The sequence below is a fragment of the Sinocyclocheilus rhinocerous genome, unplaced genomic scaffold, assembly GCF_001515625.1.
Source record: "Sinocyclocheilus rhinocerous isolate Xijiao unplaced genomic scaffold, SAMN03320098_v1.1 scaffold357, whole genome shotgun sequence".
In the NCBI taxonomy this organism is placed as follows: domain Eukaryota; kingdom Metazoa; phylum Chordata; class Actinopteri; order Cypriniformes; family Cyprinidae; genus Sinocyclocheilus; species Sinocyclocheilus rhinocerous.
In genome coordinates, this window is record NW_015649568.1 from 282,764 (window position 1) to 299,877 (window position 17,114).

The 17,114-nt window shown below is 42.9% G+C and overlaps 1 protein-coding gene across 1 annotated transcript in view; it reads right to left on the reverse strand.

Annotated features, from left to right (window-relative positions):
• Window positions 1-17,114, reverse strand: part of kmt2e (lysine (K)-specific methyltransferase 2E) — a 44,079-nt gene that overhangs the window by 1,782 nt on the left and 25,183 nt on the right. Inside the window, 22 exon segments of the mRNA XM_016515492.1 lie at window positions 2-370; window positions 468-550; window positions 930-1,012; window positions 1,271-1,500; window positions 1,670-2,122; window positions 2,216-2,272; window positions 2,891-3,117; window positions 3,207-3,360; window positions 3,564-3,863; window positions 3,953-4,246; window positions 4,401-4,619; window positions 5,243-5,314; window positions 7,074-7,172; window positions 7,996-8,248; window positions 8,696-8,923; window positions 9,004-9,134; window positions 9,241-9,441; window positions 9,549-9,587; window positions 9,878-10,056; window positions 11,467-11,606; window positions 13,900-14,159; window positions 14,285-14,396. Of these exon segments, the coding sequence (XP_016370978.1) occupies window positions 2-370; window positions 468-550; window positions 930-1,012; window positions 1,271-1,500; window positions 1,670-2,122; window positions 2,216-2,272; window positions 2,891-3,117; window positions 3,207-3,360; window positions 3,564-3,863; window positions 3,953-4,246; window positions 4,401-4,619; window positions 5,243-5,314; window positions 7,074-7,172; window positions 7,996-8,248; window positions 8,696-8,923; window positions 9,004-9,134; window positions 9,241-9,441; window positions 9,549-9,587; window positions 9,878-10,056; window positions 11,467-11,606; window positions 13,900-14,159; window positions 14,285-14,396 (4,183 nt within the window).

Sequence of the window (17,114 nt, forward strand, 5' to 3'; positions counted from 1 at the left end):
CTGGGGGCGGAGGGGGTGGTGGCGGTGGGGCATTTTGGGGGTTATACTGAGGGAAAGTAGCTGGGCCAGACGTAGTCTGGGGTTGAGGCTGGTTCTGAGGCTGAGCTGTCAGGAAGGCTCGCTGCCCGCGGTAAGGTGAACCTTGAGGTTGCGCTTTGGGCGAGTGCATGAGTGAAGGTCCAGCGTAGTGACTCTGCGAGGGCCCGCAGTGAAGCTTGCTGGGCATCAGAGTGGCTGGTTTGGAGCTCGAAGTCTTGGTGCTGGACTCCTGGACAGACAGTGCCTGAGGCTGAGAAGGACCACAAGGCTGTGCTTCACCATCTTCCTCTTTGGATGGTCGAGACACAGTCTGGGGTGCTGGAGAACAAGGCTGTAAATGGAAAGAAAAATGGTTTATGATAACAACTTGCTGGTTGAGAAAACTAATTGTGCATGTAAACGTAGCCATTGAGGGAAGGTTATCTTACTGCATGTGTCGAGGGGCTCTTGCAGCTCTTGGGAGAAGGACATTCCTTCACCTGGGAGTCGCCACCCTCTGACTCTCCACTGTCTGAAAATGAGACAAAGCAGGTATTTTAATATTACGATTAGAAAATTTGACCAAGGTTCCTACACCTTTTGATCAATGCATTTCCATGATTTCTACAGTTTGGGCTAACCTTCTTACAAAGTTTAGCTCCAACCTACTGCTCCAGCACACCTGCCTGGAAGCTTCTAGTGATCCTGAAGACCATGATTACCAGTTTCATTGTTTAATTAGGGTCGGAGCAAAACTCTGCACGACGGACACCCCTGGGATTATTGGATGAACTTTTTAAAAAAGACTTCCATTTGTATATCAGGTACCAATTCATGGGTTTAAACAATTATCACAAAAAACATGGAAATCACAATCCAAAGTTCCCTGATGTTTCCAGGGTTGTTTTTACCTGCATCCTTGCGATGGTCACTCAACAACAAGGCCCTGTGGTAGCTTCGTTCCCTGGCCTGCTCTACTGACGTTGATGATGTCCTGTAAATTAAAAGAGAATTATTATGCTTCAATATTATTTTTAATTCATAATTGGCAAAGCTCAGTTGGCCCAAATGGCCATCAAACTGTCCAAGATATCTCCACAAATGTGTTTCATAACCTCTAATGTCACAAGACAGCCTAATTTCTTGATAAGAGTTTTAATCTGAAACTTTAAAACAAATTTCTATTGTAAAGGAGTTTGTTAAAGCGTGAGTACTTTATTCTCATGGAAGGGAATATATTTTAGGGACATACCACTGCCCTTCTCCATCTCTCTCCCCCTGAGGTGGGGCGTCTGGCTCCTCGCTGTGCTGAGGAGTCCTGGGGGTTTGCGTTGCTGTGAGAACAGGTGGCTCAGGGACCACTTCCACTGCGACAGGGAATACATCTACAGGTGGTGCCGTGGAAACAGGGGAGCCACACTCTCCCTTGGAGCCACTTCGCCGTGCCTCACGCTGACGTTTCCGGTACTCCAGAAGAGACACCTAACAACACAAATACGAGATGGGTACAGTCAATTAACAACATTGAATAAATGGAATACATGATTTTTTGACAAATTTATTCCAGCCATTTCTTCAGTTAAGTTTAACGGATAAGGAATTTAACAAATTTTTATTTACATTTATGCATTTGGCAGATGCTTTAACAGACCTTTTTCTTCTGTGGGTTCTTTGCAGCTCCTCCCTCCCCTGTGCCATCACCACTCAGTGAGCGAGTAAAGGTCACGCTGCTGCTCTCCTCATTACAGGAATAGAAGGGTGCCGCCTCACTGAAGGGGCCAGCGGAGGTTGAATCTGGCCTGTATGCCCCCATCTCTAAGGTGTGAGAAGGGGTGAGGTCTCTCAGATTAGAGTTCACTGGGGAAAACGAGAGGCCACCTCGGTCTGGACTCTTCATCCAGGGAGGGTAAGAGGAGGCTGGTGTCTCGGGTGCAGAGGCAACTTCTGAACCTCCATCGTCAATCTCCATGCCTTCATCTACCGCGGCATCCTGGGGCTCAGCATGGGAGGGCTGAGGACTCAGAGAACCCAGATCCTGTGGAGCCGTATCAGAGCCTGCATTTTTCACGCTGGGAGATGCCAACAGCGAAGGAGGTCGTTCAACCTGACAAACGAACAAGATGTGTTAGATGTGCTAATGAAAAATGCAGAAGAACACCTCTGTAGCAGGTACAGGATATTTAAGTAGTGAACTCACGTCTTGTGTACTGGGCCTTCGGCTAACATCTGGAGAACTGTCCATAGACGACTCGCTCTGTGAATTTACAAAGATATTTCATGATCATTTTGTTGCCTTTAACCAAAATAATGCTTCAAATCAACGCCACAGAAGTGACCAATCATTTTAAGATCATCACCACTGGTGATAACAGTCCACGCCGGCCCAATAGCAAAAGTGTTAGTGCCCTCTTGTGTCAGAACTATATAGTTCTGTTTTCACAGTTTGGAGATAACTTTCATTTAATATTGGGCAAAACATTTCCACTACATTTCGCTCAAGATTACTGGATTAGGTTTTAATTGTTTAAGAATCCTTTTAGAGAGACTGCAATCACAAACATCTAGGGATTCATATTTTAAGTTTGACTTAAATGATATATATATATATATATATATATTCCTGTGGCTCAGTGGTAGAGCATATATATATATATTCCTGTGGCTCAGTGGTAGAGCATATATATTCCTGTGGCTCAGTGGTAGAGCATTGCGTTAGCAGCGCAAAAGGTCGTGGGTTCAATTACCAGGGAACACACATACTGGTAAAAAATGTATAGCCTGAATGCACTGTAAGTCACTTTTGATAAAAGCGTCTGCTAAATGCATAAATTATTATATATATATATATATACACACACACACACACACATACCTCTTGTGGCAGAGGGTGGTTGGGAATCTGCAAGGGTGTTGAGGGCTCAGTACTGGGTTCCTCTGGTCGTGGTCGAGGAGGCGTTGCAAGCAGCAGTGGTGTGCCTGGTGCTTCTGTTGACTCTGTTCGGGTTGGGGTGGCACAAGGAGACCCGTATGGGGTGGAAGTCTCTGACATACAGGGATCGAGTGAACATAAGCGCCTTTTCTTCAACGGGGTAGGCAACTCTGCAAGCACATGGACCAAGAAAGACTAAGGACTGCTTTAGACAAGCTTTAAGTTATTATTTTGCAGCAGACATGGACTGATGTCCCACCTGGTAGTGAGCAACTGCCGTTGAGAGGTAAAGGGCTGTGGGACTCGCCGTTTATAGAGGGGCTGAGAGGGCTATCACTAGGCATCAGCAGAGAAGGGCGTCCTTCACCTGGGCTGGTGGAGCCCTCCTCTTCTAAAGCTTGCTTCAGCCAGCGCTGCACAAAACATATGGAGTTAGACCAGAAACTTGCTAGCCTAAATATGAACACTTGAAAGTAAATATTAAAGTGGATCTGAGTTCAAATGTATGGGATTATTTTCCCTGCAGTATCATCCGCCAGAACAACCATTTTATAATCAGAGAGAGGCAAAAGTCAATAATGCTTGCTGACATCTCTGAATAATGCAGCAATTTTACCTTCTTGCAGGAACCAGTGGTAGGTGATGTTTCAGGCATTTCTCTTGAGCGCCGCCGCCCCGTGGGCACTCCCAGAGTGCTGGGGCTACGGTTGGCCAGAAAAGGAGAGGAGAAGCGGACGTAGTGTTTAGGCGTGCTGTAGATGTGTGAACTGCAGGCCATGCCCGGTAGGGAGTTCAGCTGTGTGGCCAAGACCTCAGGATCACTACTGATCCGCAACGGCCTCTCAGGGGGAGGCTCCGGAGTCCGAGAAGCTCCCCGTTCCTGTTTGTCAACACCCATCCACTCGCTCACTAAGTGCTGCTGGGAAAGAGAATATGCAAGTTATAAAATGCACAATAAACTGCTTTGAAACGCATTTTATGGAAGCTATGGGTGAAGAATTCTACCTTTTTAGTTTTGGGGTACTTCTGTCCACTGCGGCAAGGCGGGGCAGGTGAGCCGCTGTGGGGTGGGCTGGTGTCAGGGTCATGTGACGGTGGAGCATCAGCCTCAGGGGCCGAGGGCGTCTCTCCATCATGAGTCTCTGTTGTTAAGGGCTCTAAAGCGTCACCAGGGGAACTGGGCGGCAAGTCAGAGCAGGTGCTGACCGTTCGCGCTCTCCGCCTCTGCTGTCCTATGTGTGTGCGGTTCCGCGAGAAGCTTTTCCTCTGTTTTAAATCAATGCCGTTCTTTTGAACTCACTATATTAGGCTTTTTACTGTATTTCTGATCAAATAAATGCATGTAACATTAACAGTTCACATTTTATTTAGGGTCATATATGACCCAAAAGTAACTTTCGTCTACAACTTAATGTCAATCGAGTCAGAATCAGTTGTGCAGGAAACACGCTACTGATTTGGTGATGTTTGCACATCATTGAAGGTTATGTACCTGTAACATGACAGGAGATTCAGCCTCTGGTGTAGCAGGAGGCTCTTCCTTAATCTCGATGCGTCCACCAACTTCCCCTTTGGTGCCGATCCTTTCTAACGCTTGCTCCCTCCGCTTTTCTCTTTTCTCCATACGAGCAAATGCCTGCAGAATGGCCTCCATCTTCCTCTCTTCACGTGTCTATGTGAATGATGGACAGAAAGAACGAAGGAAAGAAGACAACAGAGAAAGGTTGAGTCTAATTTCTGGCTGACAGTTGGGATCCTAGCTAGCTACAATCAGCAGGCCATAGCCAGCAGCAAAGGCGGGAAAAGAGAGAAATGGGACACTTCTCTTCTAGTCTAGAGGAAACATAAGACACCACCAGCATGACCAGCATGGGGTCAGTGAGCACTTTTCCTCTGTTTGTTCCGGCTCACCTTTGCTGGCTTCAGACAAGGCTCCTCCTTCACTACCTCTATCATGGGCTAAAGGTCCAAACAATGAACGATATATATATGAATGATGGACAGAAAGAACGAAGGAAAGAAGACAACAGAGAAAGGTTGAGTCTAATTTCTGGCTGACAGTTGGGATCCTAGCTAGCTACAATCAGCAGGCCATAGCCAGCAGCAAAGGCGGGAAAAGAGAGAAATGGGACACTTCTCTTCTAGTCTAGAGGAAACATAAGACACCACCAGCATGACCAGCATGGGGTCAGTGAGCACAGGACAGTGGGGTTAGTGTGTGGGTTCTCCTGTACAGTAACAGGCAGGGGGTGGGGTGGGTTGGGTGTCATTCATGATATGATGGGATAGGTTTACCTCCTTGTTTCTCAGAGCTCTGCAGCAGGAAGCCCCTGCGCCGTGACGATGGGACTCCTCTGCCGGGCCGCCCTGAATGGTGCCGAAAGAGACAGCCATCAGGGTTCAAACACACACAGGACTCTAGTTTGCTCACACCCCCATGCACACATTCATATGTATCAGCCTAGTCCTTGCTGTCTGGGTAGTGTGGTTGGGGTTCAGAGTTTCAGTATGGGCATACCGTGTGATTAATGGACATACCCCTCTTTTACCAAAAGGTGCCGGTTCTGGGCTGGGAACAATTGTCTTGAACAGAAATCACTAATGTCTGAAACAAGGGGGCAAGATAATGTCTTCACCACATAAAGTTCTTAACTACACTGGCGGCAAAAAGTGGTCTATGTGGGAAGTGTCTGCTGCAATATACATGCTGTTGAGCAAAAACTTGTTTAAGAGCGTGTTGTAAGTATTGTAGTCTGTTGATAGGCTTAACGGGGACCAGTTCCAGGAGAGGTTCTCAAATCCCCAGACCAAGCGCCAGTACCATTATGGTGGAAAAGGGGTGTTAGAGAACTCAAATAAGAATGGCAGGAAATCAGAATTGTCTTTGAAATGCTTGTCTGTCCTGTTGCAGCAGAGAAAATGAGAGGAATGCTTGGGGAATTTCCACTAATAACGTACCAGAGTCTGGTACCTTGCTATTAATTTATTCAGATAAAACCACATTTATTTATTTATTTTTTTTACAGCTGTTAGTATTTTTTCTGCTTTGTTAATCGTAGGCATTTTAGGAATGGTTGTGAGTTATATTTTCTTCACAATGTTTGTTGAGGAAAGTTTTGGAAGTGTAATGGGTTCAGAGCCTGTTTTTCCACACATTTTTCCACCTGCCTTTAACCAGTCATGGCAAGCAAACAAAAAAGCACCACACACAGTAATAACCACACCAAAACATTCACATAAAACATGTTTAGTGAGAGAGTTACTACACTCTCTATGGTTGATCTTAAACTAATATGTAACCAATAGCTAAAGCTATTATTCAACCAGACAGCAAGCTCCATGCCTGTTGGTCCATGCGTCACTAGGGTTTCAATCAAGTTTCATTATTAAAAACAATTCTATGTGAGGATCTTTGCAACTTTACGTGACCTTTTTTTAATCAGTCAAGAGTTTGACTCTGTAATTTACACCCTAACATATTTTTGATGCAAAAAGTAACACGGTTTTTGTTCAGGATTGTTCAGTTTTGGTAGGCAGCAGTGTTGAATAGATGCCTGATTGGACATGAATGGTCGTAAATGTGCTTCAGAATGGAACAGAGGACCAAATATATAGTAGAATACCACCACATTGGGTTCCATGTTAATTAACATGTAAATTAAAACACTGTGTAGTACTTCAGTAGGTTCCTCCATTTAAGCATGATCTCTCACTACTAACATGGTCTTGACATTTAGTCATGACAGAGGAGAGAAATGACTGCAGATGAAACACACAGTCCAGCTCTTAACATTCCATCATGGAGAACCAAAGAGGCTCCATAAAAGATGAAGTATGAAAAAGAAAGACAAAGCAACAAGGATGAGTGCCCTCGCGCTATCCTTCAGGAGGTTAAACTACACAGAGACAGGAACAGAGAAGCGGTGGCGGCAGCAGCAAAATTAGCGGGAGGTTTAGAGGGTGTGGAGGGGAAGAAAGGAATGGTGGAGCATTCTGGGAGCTGCCCAAATCACCACACACACCAGGAGGCAGAACGAGGAGGGGAAAAAGACAGGGGGTGGGGGCAATAGCGTTTCCATGGCAACCGTGATTGCCATAGTGGTCGTTTTCCCCTGGAAGCACTTACCATCTTCCTCCTCCTTTCTGCAATCTGCTCCTCTGACTCCATCTCTACTTCATTGCTAACAGAGGTTTTCTCTTCTAGATCCTCTATTAACTCAGGATCCTGCAAGAGGGGGAGAGGGCCTTTATCATCGCCTGGCTACAGACCAGGAGAGGAGCATTAGAGAGGGAGAGAAAAGTGCGGGAAGTGTCGATTCGGGCCGAGTGTGGCCGAGATCTTGGGTCAGACAGACCAGATTGTACTTATGAGAATCTGTGCATCAATGCAACTACTAAACATATCGGAGTGGATTCCTCTGTTCTAACTGTGCCAGAATTGCTGACAACTCTTCCTTGGATGTCCTGATATATATGACACCAGGATGGCAGGGAGTTACATGGGTAGATTCTTGCAAATTTTCACAGCGTGCCAAACAAGCAAGATTTAGTATTCTGCCACCGGCCACCACTGAAATACGGGAACATACGAGCAAAATGTTGATGCAAAAATGCAAAAAAATGTTTTCTGGTGATTAGACACTGTAATTAGGGCCAGGAAGGAAATGTGGATGAGTAAACAGATCATTAGAATGACTGAAACTATCCAACGAAGAAAGAATCATGCACAGATTAATACACATGGATAATATTTACATGCAAACAAGTTTTTTTTTTTTGACCTTTATAGATCAAGGGACCTCCTTACCCAGACTCTCAGCCAACCCAGGCAACCCCGAATATTTCAAAAACGCTAGATTATCTCTGTTACTCATTGCAATAACCTTCGTAAAACCATGACTTAAATTATTTAATGCTTATCAGATTAAGCATTAAACTACCTTTCATGGATGAAGACAGGCGTGTTTTCATTTTGTGAGATGAAATGGTACTTATGTGGGTAAGTATAAGACTGATTTCACTAACAGCACTGTGCGTGTCTATCATACCTGATTGTTAGATATGGAGAGCCGGAGTGGAGAGAGTTTTCTTTGTTTGCCGTCATTGAGCAATTTCCCCTTGGGCCCGTCACAGTCCATAGTGAGGTTCTGGTTCTGTCCGCTCTCGTCCTGCGACGGTTCTTTGTCCTTGCGGCTGCGCCGTCGTGTGCTAGAGCCCAGATTCTCTGTGGGTTCCATGTTATGCTTGAGCACAGGGCATTCCTGATTGCCTTTCACACACGCACAGTCCACCTTATATTTACTAGCAAACAAGATGAGAAACAGGAAAAGTAGTGAGAAAAGTGTGAACGGTCCATTTTAAACAGAGTTTTCTCTGTTTGCCGTCATTGAGCAATTTCCCCTTGGGCCCGTCACAGTCCATAGTGAGGTTCTGGTTCTGTCCGCTCTCGTCCTGCGACGGTTCTTTGTCCTTGCGGCTGCGCCGTCGTGTGCTAGAGCCCAGATTCTCTGTGGGTTCCATGTTATGCTTGAGCACAGGGCATTCCTGATTGCCTTTCACACACGCACAGTCCACCTTATATTTACTAGCAAACAAGATGAGAAACAGGAAAAGTAGTGAGAAAAGTGTGAACGGTCCATTTTAAACAATTATCTGATGCTCTGCGGCAACCAGAATCAAACATTTCAAACAGAATAGTCATTACACATCCAGTAATCGGGGATACTCAGCCCTAGTGCGTGTTCTTACCAGTTGCCGTAGTCATAATCAAAGCCAATGGTGATCTCACTCCCTTTGGAGATGGACCTCAGAGAGTAAATGTATAAATGCAGCATGCCGTCCTCGATTACGTGGCGCACCTCAGCGTTGGGGGTGCAGGAGCGACGAATGAATCGGGCCTCGTTGCCGAAACTCCGTGCGTCCACGCACAGTTCCAACCCGTCAAACTTAGAGTAGAACAATACAAAAGGGTACGGCCTGCGAATAAAAAATGAAAATTATAAACAAAAATGCAGAAGCAAAACTAATGTTCTAAAGCACAGTGTCCTTTCAAGTACCTCTTAAAGAAGTAACCATTGGCCTCAAATTGCTGTCGTAGCATGACTTTCCCCCTGTACTCGATTATTAGCGAATCGGCAGCCAAATCCCGAACAGCCTTAAGAATGCGCTTGTTCTTCTGTACGTGACTCTGGGAGGAAAAAGTCACAATGAGCATGTCGTACGAAGTCACAAACAAAGCACCAGAAGTGCAGACCAATATTGTGGTGGAATTTGTATATGTGAGTATTTAATACCTCAACAGGTGGTTTGAAGGCTGCGGTGTGTGTATTGTAGGCCAGCGTTTTGCCATCTCTGGCTTCTTTTACTCTTAGCAGTATCTGCACTTCTTCACTGTACTGGTTACTGCTGGCTTCCTCATAGCGCTCCATCCACGACTTCATCTTATTCTCCCAAAGAGAGGGAGGATCTGTTGGCTCACACTCGGGAGCTGAGCCCTGAGGACAGAAGATGCACAAGATGGTAAACAAGCAGTGTAAGCATGCGTAACACACATTTGAATAGTTATTTGGGGGGTAAATTTGGATAGCTCCAGAGTACCCACCTTTACTCTAGACGATTTTCTAGAGCCTTCACGGAATGACTGAAAGACAAACACAAGCAGAAATCAGACTTGTATGTTTCAAAGCAGGTGAAGTAATTGATTTTGGTTCCATAACATGACACATTTACATAAATAATATCTAAATAGACAAAATAATCCAAATAGACTTGCAACATAAAATCTTCTGAGAAGAAGAAAAAAGAAAGTATTACGGTTTCCACAAAAATTCCATTTTGACGTCATGTTTACATTTACATTAGGTTGACATCATATTTACATTAGGTTGACGTCATGTTTACATTTACATTAGGTTGTTGTGTGATTCAGACCTTCTTGGCCCTGGTTGTAGCCGGGGGCTCCTTTTCTCCACTCTTCTTTCGTTTCTTATCTGCCTGTTTGTTACCGAGACGTGCTGTCGTGAGTGTGATGCTGGTAGGGGTGTGCTGAAACGCTGTGTACAACTCTAGTGGAACCTCATCTCCACTTTCTGTAGCACTGGTGTCCCCGTCTGCAACAAAACACGCAGTACATGAGCTTGTACAATGAATTCACCCCCTAAACCATTATAGTACAACTGACATTTAACCCTCAACCATAAATATAAAGTCACTGCAGTTTAAACAGACACTATTGTCCTCAAAGTGCACTTTGACATTGAATCAAGCTGCAGCTGTAATGCCCAAGCATTTCCAGCAGGTGACAGTAGAGGCAGAGAGCTCAGATATTTTCAATCTTAAAGGAGTCATATGATGTTGCTAAAAATAACATTATTTTGTGTATTTGGTGTAATGAAATGTGTTTATGCGGTTTAAGGTTAAAAAAACACATTATTTTCCACATACTGTACAGTATTGTTTCTCCTCTATGCCCCGCCTTTCTGAAACGCGTCGATTTTTACAAAGCTCATCGGTCTGAAAAGCGAGGTATGCTCTGATTGGCCAGCTATCCAGTGCGTTATGATTGGCCGAATACATCAAGCGCGTGACGAAAATGTTACGCCCCTTGCCATATTGTGATGATGCCCTGTCAGGCCGGAGCGACGAGACAAAAACATTAAAAACCATTATAAACAGGCATTTGTTGCATCCAGTGGGGACATAATTACGGATTATAATGACTTATACTGTCTTTTTACGCGTTGCATTGCATCGCGCCGTGTAAACATAAAACCATGTCTGCATTTGTGATCGGAGAAATGACAAACAACAAGCCCTACTCTACACCGCCCAAAAAACTCGCTTTAAATATATAAAATATAAAAAACGTACTTACAGTCTGAGTCAGAACAGCCGGCATTGTAGTCTACTCTACCAGGATCAGGAAACAGTCCTCCATAAAATGTATTGCACACATCCGAATATTTGGGTTGAAGTGTTCTGGAACAGTGTTGTAAATACAACTTAACCACTGATTTCTAGTCGTGTCCATTTTTGGAAGGCCAAACAAAGTAGTTTCACTTTCACAAATGAAACACACAGCATCACACACAGCGGGCTAGAGTGAGCGGAGGCCGGCATATTCAACGAAGGAGCGGCCGGCGGGCATTTATAATGTTACAAAAGATTTCTATTTCAGATAAATAGTGTTCATATCGATATCGGAATTATATCGTATCGACCGAAATTAAGAAATACATCGTGATATCAATTTTGGCCATATCGTCCAGCCCTAACATCACTTGATCACTACACGGAGAGCTTCTTATAGAATTGCCGGTATAGATTTCAGGAGGGTCAGATATATATTTCACGTTATACAAAAGCTCATACGATCCTGTATAGTGTAAAGTCTTCAGACTGTAAAGATGCTTATCTGCAGCTGAACTGTGGGAAAAAGCAGTAGTGGCATTGTTTCTGTGGGAGAGGTTGAACGTGTCTATGGGTGTGTTTGTTTGTGTGTATGCATGAAAAAAACTCACCAGACATGTTCTCTCTCTTCCTGGTTTGCAGTAGGATGGCGTGCTCTCGGTCCAGGATGCGTGGCTGACAGCGTTCACACAGGTAGGTCTCGGGAATGTGCTGCCGGTCGATCCCCATGCAGTCTATGTGCTGCCACACACTAATACACAAAGAGAGTTACGAGTGAGGAGAAATGTTTTAAACCATTTCAATTCTTGGTATTATTTGACTGTGATCAAAGCGACTGACAGATCCTACTATTCAAACACTCAATCAACTGTCTGAACCTATATCAACAGTAAGTTTTCATCTGCACTCTGAATTCCCAGCACTGTTACATGTCTTTTTGATAGCACTAATCTCACAAACAAAGAATGGGATCTCATAAAAAAGAATGGGACAGAAAACGGGTAACGCGGAGTAAAACCATCTGTAGTATTTTAACAGAGTAAAGTTACAAACAAAATAATTAAAATGATAACAATTGTAATAAAAAAAACAAGTTTTTTTGTAAAAACACACAGCTTCCCATCCAATTATGTCAAATACTTGACTTAATATTTCTGAACAATTATTGCTATTAGCCATGAAATTAAATCAACATTAACATACAAAGTATCTGTAAATGATGTACAAAATATTAAAACATTGTAATCTTTACTGAAATGCATTTAAAATAAGGGCTGGTAACTATGTTCGATAACATAGCTCGGAACTAATCTAGAAAAGAATAGTACAACATATAAAATAATACTTTGCAAAAATTTAATATTTTAATAGTACATACACTACTGTTCTAAAGTTTGGAATTGGTAAGATTTTTTTTTAATGTTTTTGAAAGAAGATGAGCGCTTACTAGGGTTGTGACGGCGAGGAAATTTTCCCACCGGTTAATCGACGTGTGACAACACCAGTAATACCATACTATTTCTATAAAAAATCAAAACGACGGTGGGGGTCGGTGACGCGGTGGGCAAGTGACGTAACTGGTGTTGCGGCTTAACACTGGTATCACCGTCAACACTGTCTATCGCGGCAAGCCTAGCGCTCACCAAGGCTGCATTTATTTGATCAAAAATACAGTAAAAACAGTAATATTGTGGAATTTTATCACAATTTAAAATAACTGTTTTCTATTTTTATGCATTTTAAAATGTAATTTATTCCTGTAATTTAAAGCTGAATTTTCAGCAGCCATTACTCAAGTCTACATTGTCACATGATCCTTCAGAAATCATTCTAATGCTGATTTGGTTCTTAAAGGCACAATATGTAAGATTTTCGTAATAAAATATCAAAAAAACACTTGCACATTGTTATATATTTCATGCAGTTGTGCACTTACGTTATCCCAAAAGTTCCCAAGAATTTGTAAATCCAGAGAAATTCCAATTTTAAATAATGGCTCGTCCCGGTTCATTGTCGCCTATCAATTACGTAATATCCACGCTATCGGTTTCCGCTTGTAGAAACTATGGCAACACACGTGGACAAAAATAGCGCTGCAGTTAAACTAAATCAAAATGAAATAAAAAGTGTTGATTGCAGAATTAAATTTAGATCTGCTCAATGTTGCACCATGAATCTTTTTCCGCGTTTTTATATTATAACCAATCACACACACGACTGTTGAGTTTATGAACGCAGCGGCCAATCAGAGGCGTTTAGATGAGTCATCGCTGAAACACCAGAGTTTTGTTGTTCAGTGCACGTGCTCGCTGACTGAATTCTGCTCTCTCGAGGATTCTCTCATCATAAACAACAAAGTGCAGATGTACATATGATGTAAGTAGTAGATTCATTCATCAAACAGTGTATAGACAGCTTTACTGATTATAAGGGGAGTTTTTTGAGAGTGCTTAAACTCACGCTAGACGGAAGTCAGGCATGCTATGACCCCTGAACTAACATCATATGACCCTTTAAAATCTTGTGTAACATTATAAATATCTTTACTATCACTTTTGATGAATTTAATGTGTCCTTGCTACTTTTTATGCAAGTATAAAAAACACATTCAACATGAATATTTTTACCCTACATCTAAGAGCATATCTAGGGCATCTATGCCCTTTTAGACAATTTTTGACAGATCTCTACTACCTAGAAACTTTTTTTGAAATATCATTACTACATTAAAAACATTTAATTGCATAATTTCATTACATCTACCCTACATTTAAATCTGTGGCACGTTTGTCACTCTTTGTGGCATCTTTGCCATCTTAATGTCTGACTCTGTCTAGGACCCACTGGTTGTAATATAGCCTACATGATTCTTTAAACCAGGCCTAGTCTCAAGAACTAGTGAGCTCCACATCAATAAAGCATTTTAGACAGCTTAAGACAGATAAGCACCTCAGCAGGTTTTGACACACAGACATGAATGCTGTAATTACATATGTGGACATGGTTTGAACATGTCAAATTGGCATCAATGTGTGTGGTCCCACCTGCACTTGTCGCAGCAGATCATGTAGCCATCGTCATGGGTGAAGCCGCAAATGCAGCGTGTGATGTCAGCACCGTAGCTGCCGTCTTCCGAGGTGCTGAGCGTGGTGCCACGCGATGCCTCGTCCTGGCCGCCAGGCACAAACAAGTTCTCGCCTGGCCGACTCCCGGACACAAACAAACTCTCGCCCGGCCGGATCAGCACCGAGGGAGGCGGGGACGCCGGCGGGGTGGGTGGGGGCCGAGCCCCATAATTGTGGTCCTGCCGAAGAACCATTAGAAAGTAAAGAAGTGAATGCATGATCAAATAACACAATGTTGATAAGCAGGTCAACAATGTAAGGGCAGGAAGGTGTGTGCCGTGTTTTGCTGGGGGACGATACTCACGGCGTAAGGCAGACCGATGTAGCCGTGGGAGTGGTGGGAGCTGCTGCTGTAAATCTGGTGAGGGTAGCTGGACTTCTCAACTACCACAGAGCTCGCCTCCACAGATTCTGGTCTACTCCATATACACAAACACACAGGGAAAAAAAAAAGTGGCCAGAATGAGGAACAAGTTTAACTAGGCGTGTTAAGTATATGAAAAAAAACAGGTTTGACAGCAGTGAAACAAAGGGGAAACGAAGATGGAAGATTAACAAAGCTTGCTGGGTTGCAAGGAGAAGTTTATTCACCAACGAATCAACGGTTGTGTTTGCACCAGTTATTGCATATTTTAGCATGACACAGAACACCAAAGACCTCAGTAGTGACCTGCTATCTGTACACACGTGTGTGTGTGTCCTGTCATGCCCTCAGCTGGCGGGACGCGGCTTGTAGAAAGTGAAATAACAGGATCACACTTCTCTGTAATCTCACAATAAAGTCTGTCACAAACCCCAAACCCTATCTGGACCACACAAACATGCCAAATGAAAGGGGGCCCTCGCTTCCATGTGTTATTAGAAGCGAATTAAATGAATGGAAGAAGATTTAGAGTAAAACCAAAAATGGCAGGAGTGTTGTGTGTATAAACTGGCTGCAAAAGAACCTTTAATGCCAAGTTTTATTGGCAAAAAAGGACACAGAGAAAGATGGACCATTCCAGACAGATTTATAATCGCATATATAAACATAACAGCATTTTTTTCCCACACAAAAACAAGGTCATGCAGCCACTCTGATGCCAGTATAGAAACAAATTGCATGCTTAACCTGACACCAATGCACTCACATAAACAACATTTACGGGTAATTTGCATATTACTACACTTCTGCATTCGAAGAAAGCGTGTGCTGTTTTCAACATGTGAGACGAGACAAAAACAAGCACATATATACTTCAATAGATACAGTAGTCCTTAAAAAACATGATTACTTACAAAAATGGTTTCAAACCTACCATAAATCAAGGTGTCTGCAGCGTAAACAGCAAAAGCAGCACGACAACACACAGAAACCAGTCCGTATTTGTTTCTCTTTCCAGTTTTTGTTACATTCCCACTTTCCTCTCAATCGTTACTGTCTTACTGCAAGCAAAGAGAAACCGTACCTGCTGGCCTTCTCGTCACATTCACCTCGTGCTGTCTGTCCCTACCTCACGCTCACACTTCCTGATTCAGCTGGTGCTTTGCAGCCCAACTGACAAAGTGAAAGTGTGTGAACTGCTGAGGGGCGGACCCTTGAGAGAAAGAGAGTGTGAGCGTGTGTGTACACACAAGTCTAATGAGAACAAGAGCTCATAAGAAGAAATGGCCCTTCCAGGCAGGCGATAAATGATTAGCAGTTTTTATTGATGCTTTTACATTGCGGTGTGGGTTTAGCGATAAGATTATCAACGCGGGACAGGTGACAAGCTGGGGGATTTCCTGTGCATCGATGACAATAAACTATATAGTGTCTTTACTAAAAAAACAGTTGCCTCTCTCAGCAAGGTTAGGAGGAGGACTTTAAACAGGCAGCGAGTCAAAAGGAGACAAAGAGAAGGTGTTTGAGTAGGTGCAAATGCAAAGAGAGGTTTGACAGATTGAAAAAAAAAATTTTAATTACCCATAAACGCAGCATTAAAACGCAACATTTTGATCACATAAATTATTATGACACTCAGTTCTGTTAATGGTTCCCAAACATTACTCTGAATCAAACTAAAAGTCAGTTTTCTCAAAATTTTGTTTGGTGATCAATCAGTGCAGAAATTACACACTTCACCTTTAACACCCGGTCCTAACCAGTCCCAATGCAATAAGATTTTGTGTCCACACTAGGGTTGTGACGGTGAGGAAATTTTTCCACCGGTTAATCAACGTGTGACAACACTGATAATACCGGTATCACCGTGGGTGCAGGGGCGTTCCCTCTTTTCCTCGCTTTCCTTCACTTTTAAATAGCTTGTAAAAGCTGCATGCGCATTTTACTTTCACTTTCAAATAGCGGCAATTCGGCATAAAGCAATTGTTCGTTTTTAGTTTGTTTGAATTTCCCCTCTTTTCCTCGCTTTCCTTCGCTTTTAAATAGCTTAAAAGCGCCGTGCACATTTTACTTTCACTTTCGAATGGAAGAGCAAGTGGGCTCTCTCCGCAAGCTCACTACTGTCTCATACTTACAATGAAACATTTGGTTAATTGCTTAACATTATTCAAAATAGGCTACATACTCAATCTTTGTCATAGAATCCACTCACAAAAAAAAAACAAAAAAAAAAACAGTTTGACCAATTCTATTTTCCTTTCATTTATTTTCAAGATCTGAGGTAAATTGATCCATTGTCACTTTCATTATGGCCATCAAGTCTAAATAAGAGTATATATTGAAATGATATCTCGTATTGAGACCTGTGAAAATGTTTTGCCGTAAAACAGCATAAGGTTGAATGCCGTAGTTAAATAACATCTTAACCCTCTTAGCGCCAAAGTCGCAAAATTGCGACAAGACGTCATACTTACATCTTAATATGGAAATATCATCACAGCACACCATGTTGTTATACATTGCGTCAAACAAAATGAATTTAAAAAAAAAAGAGTTGTACAAAACTGATCACAGAGAGAAAACACATGAGAGATGGAAAAGACAGAGAACGGTGTGTGTGGTGCTGCAATTGAAGCTCCAATTAAATGTAACGGGTATGCATGTGCTAATCATAGCCCACCACTCCAGAGCCAGCTTAATATGGAATAGACACAATTCACACACACACACACACACACACACACAGGTTTGTTTTTGTGAAAAGTGGGGA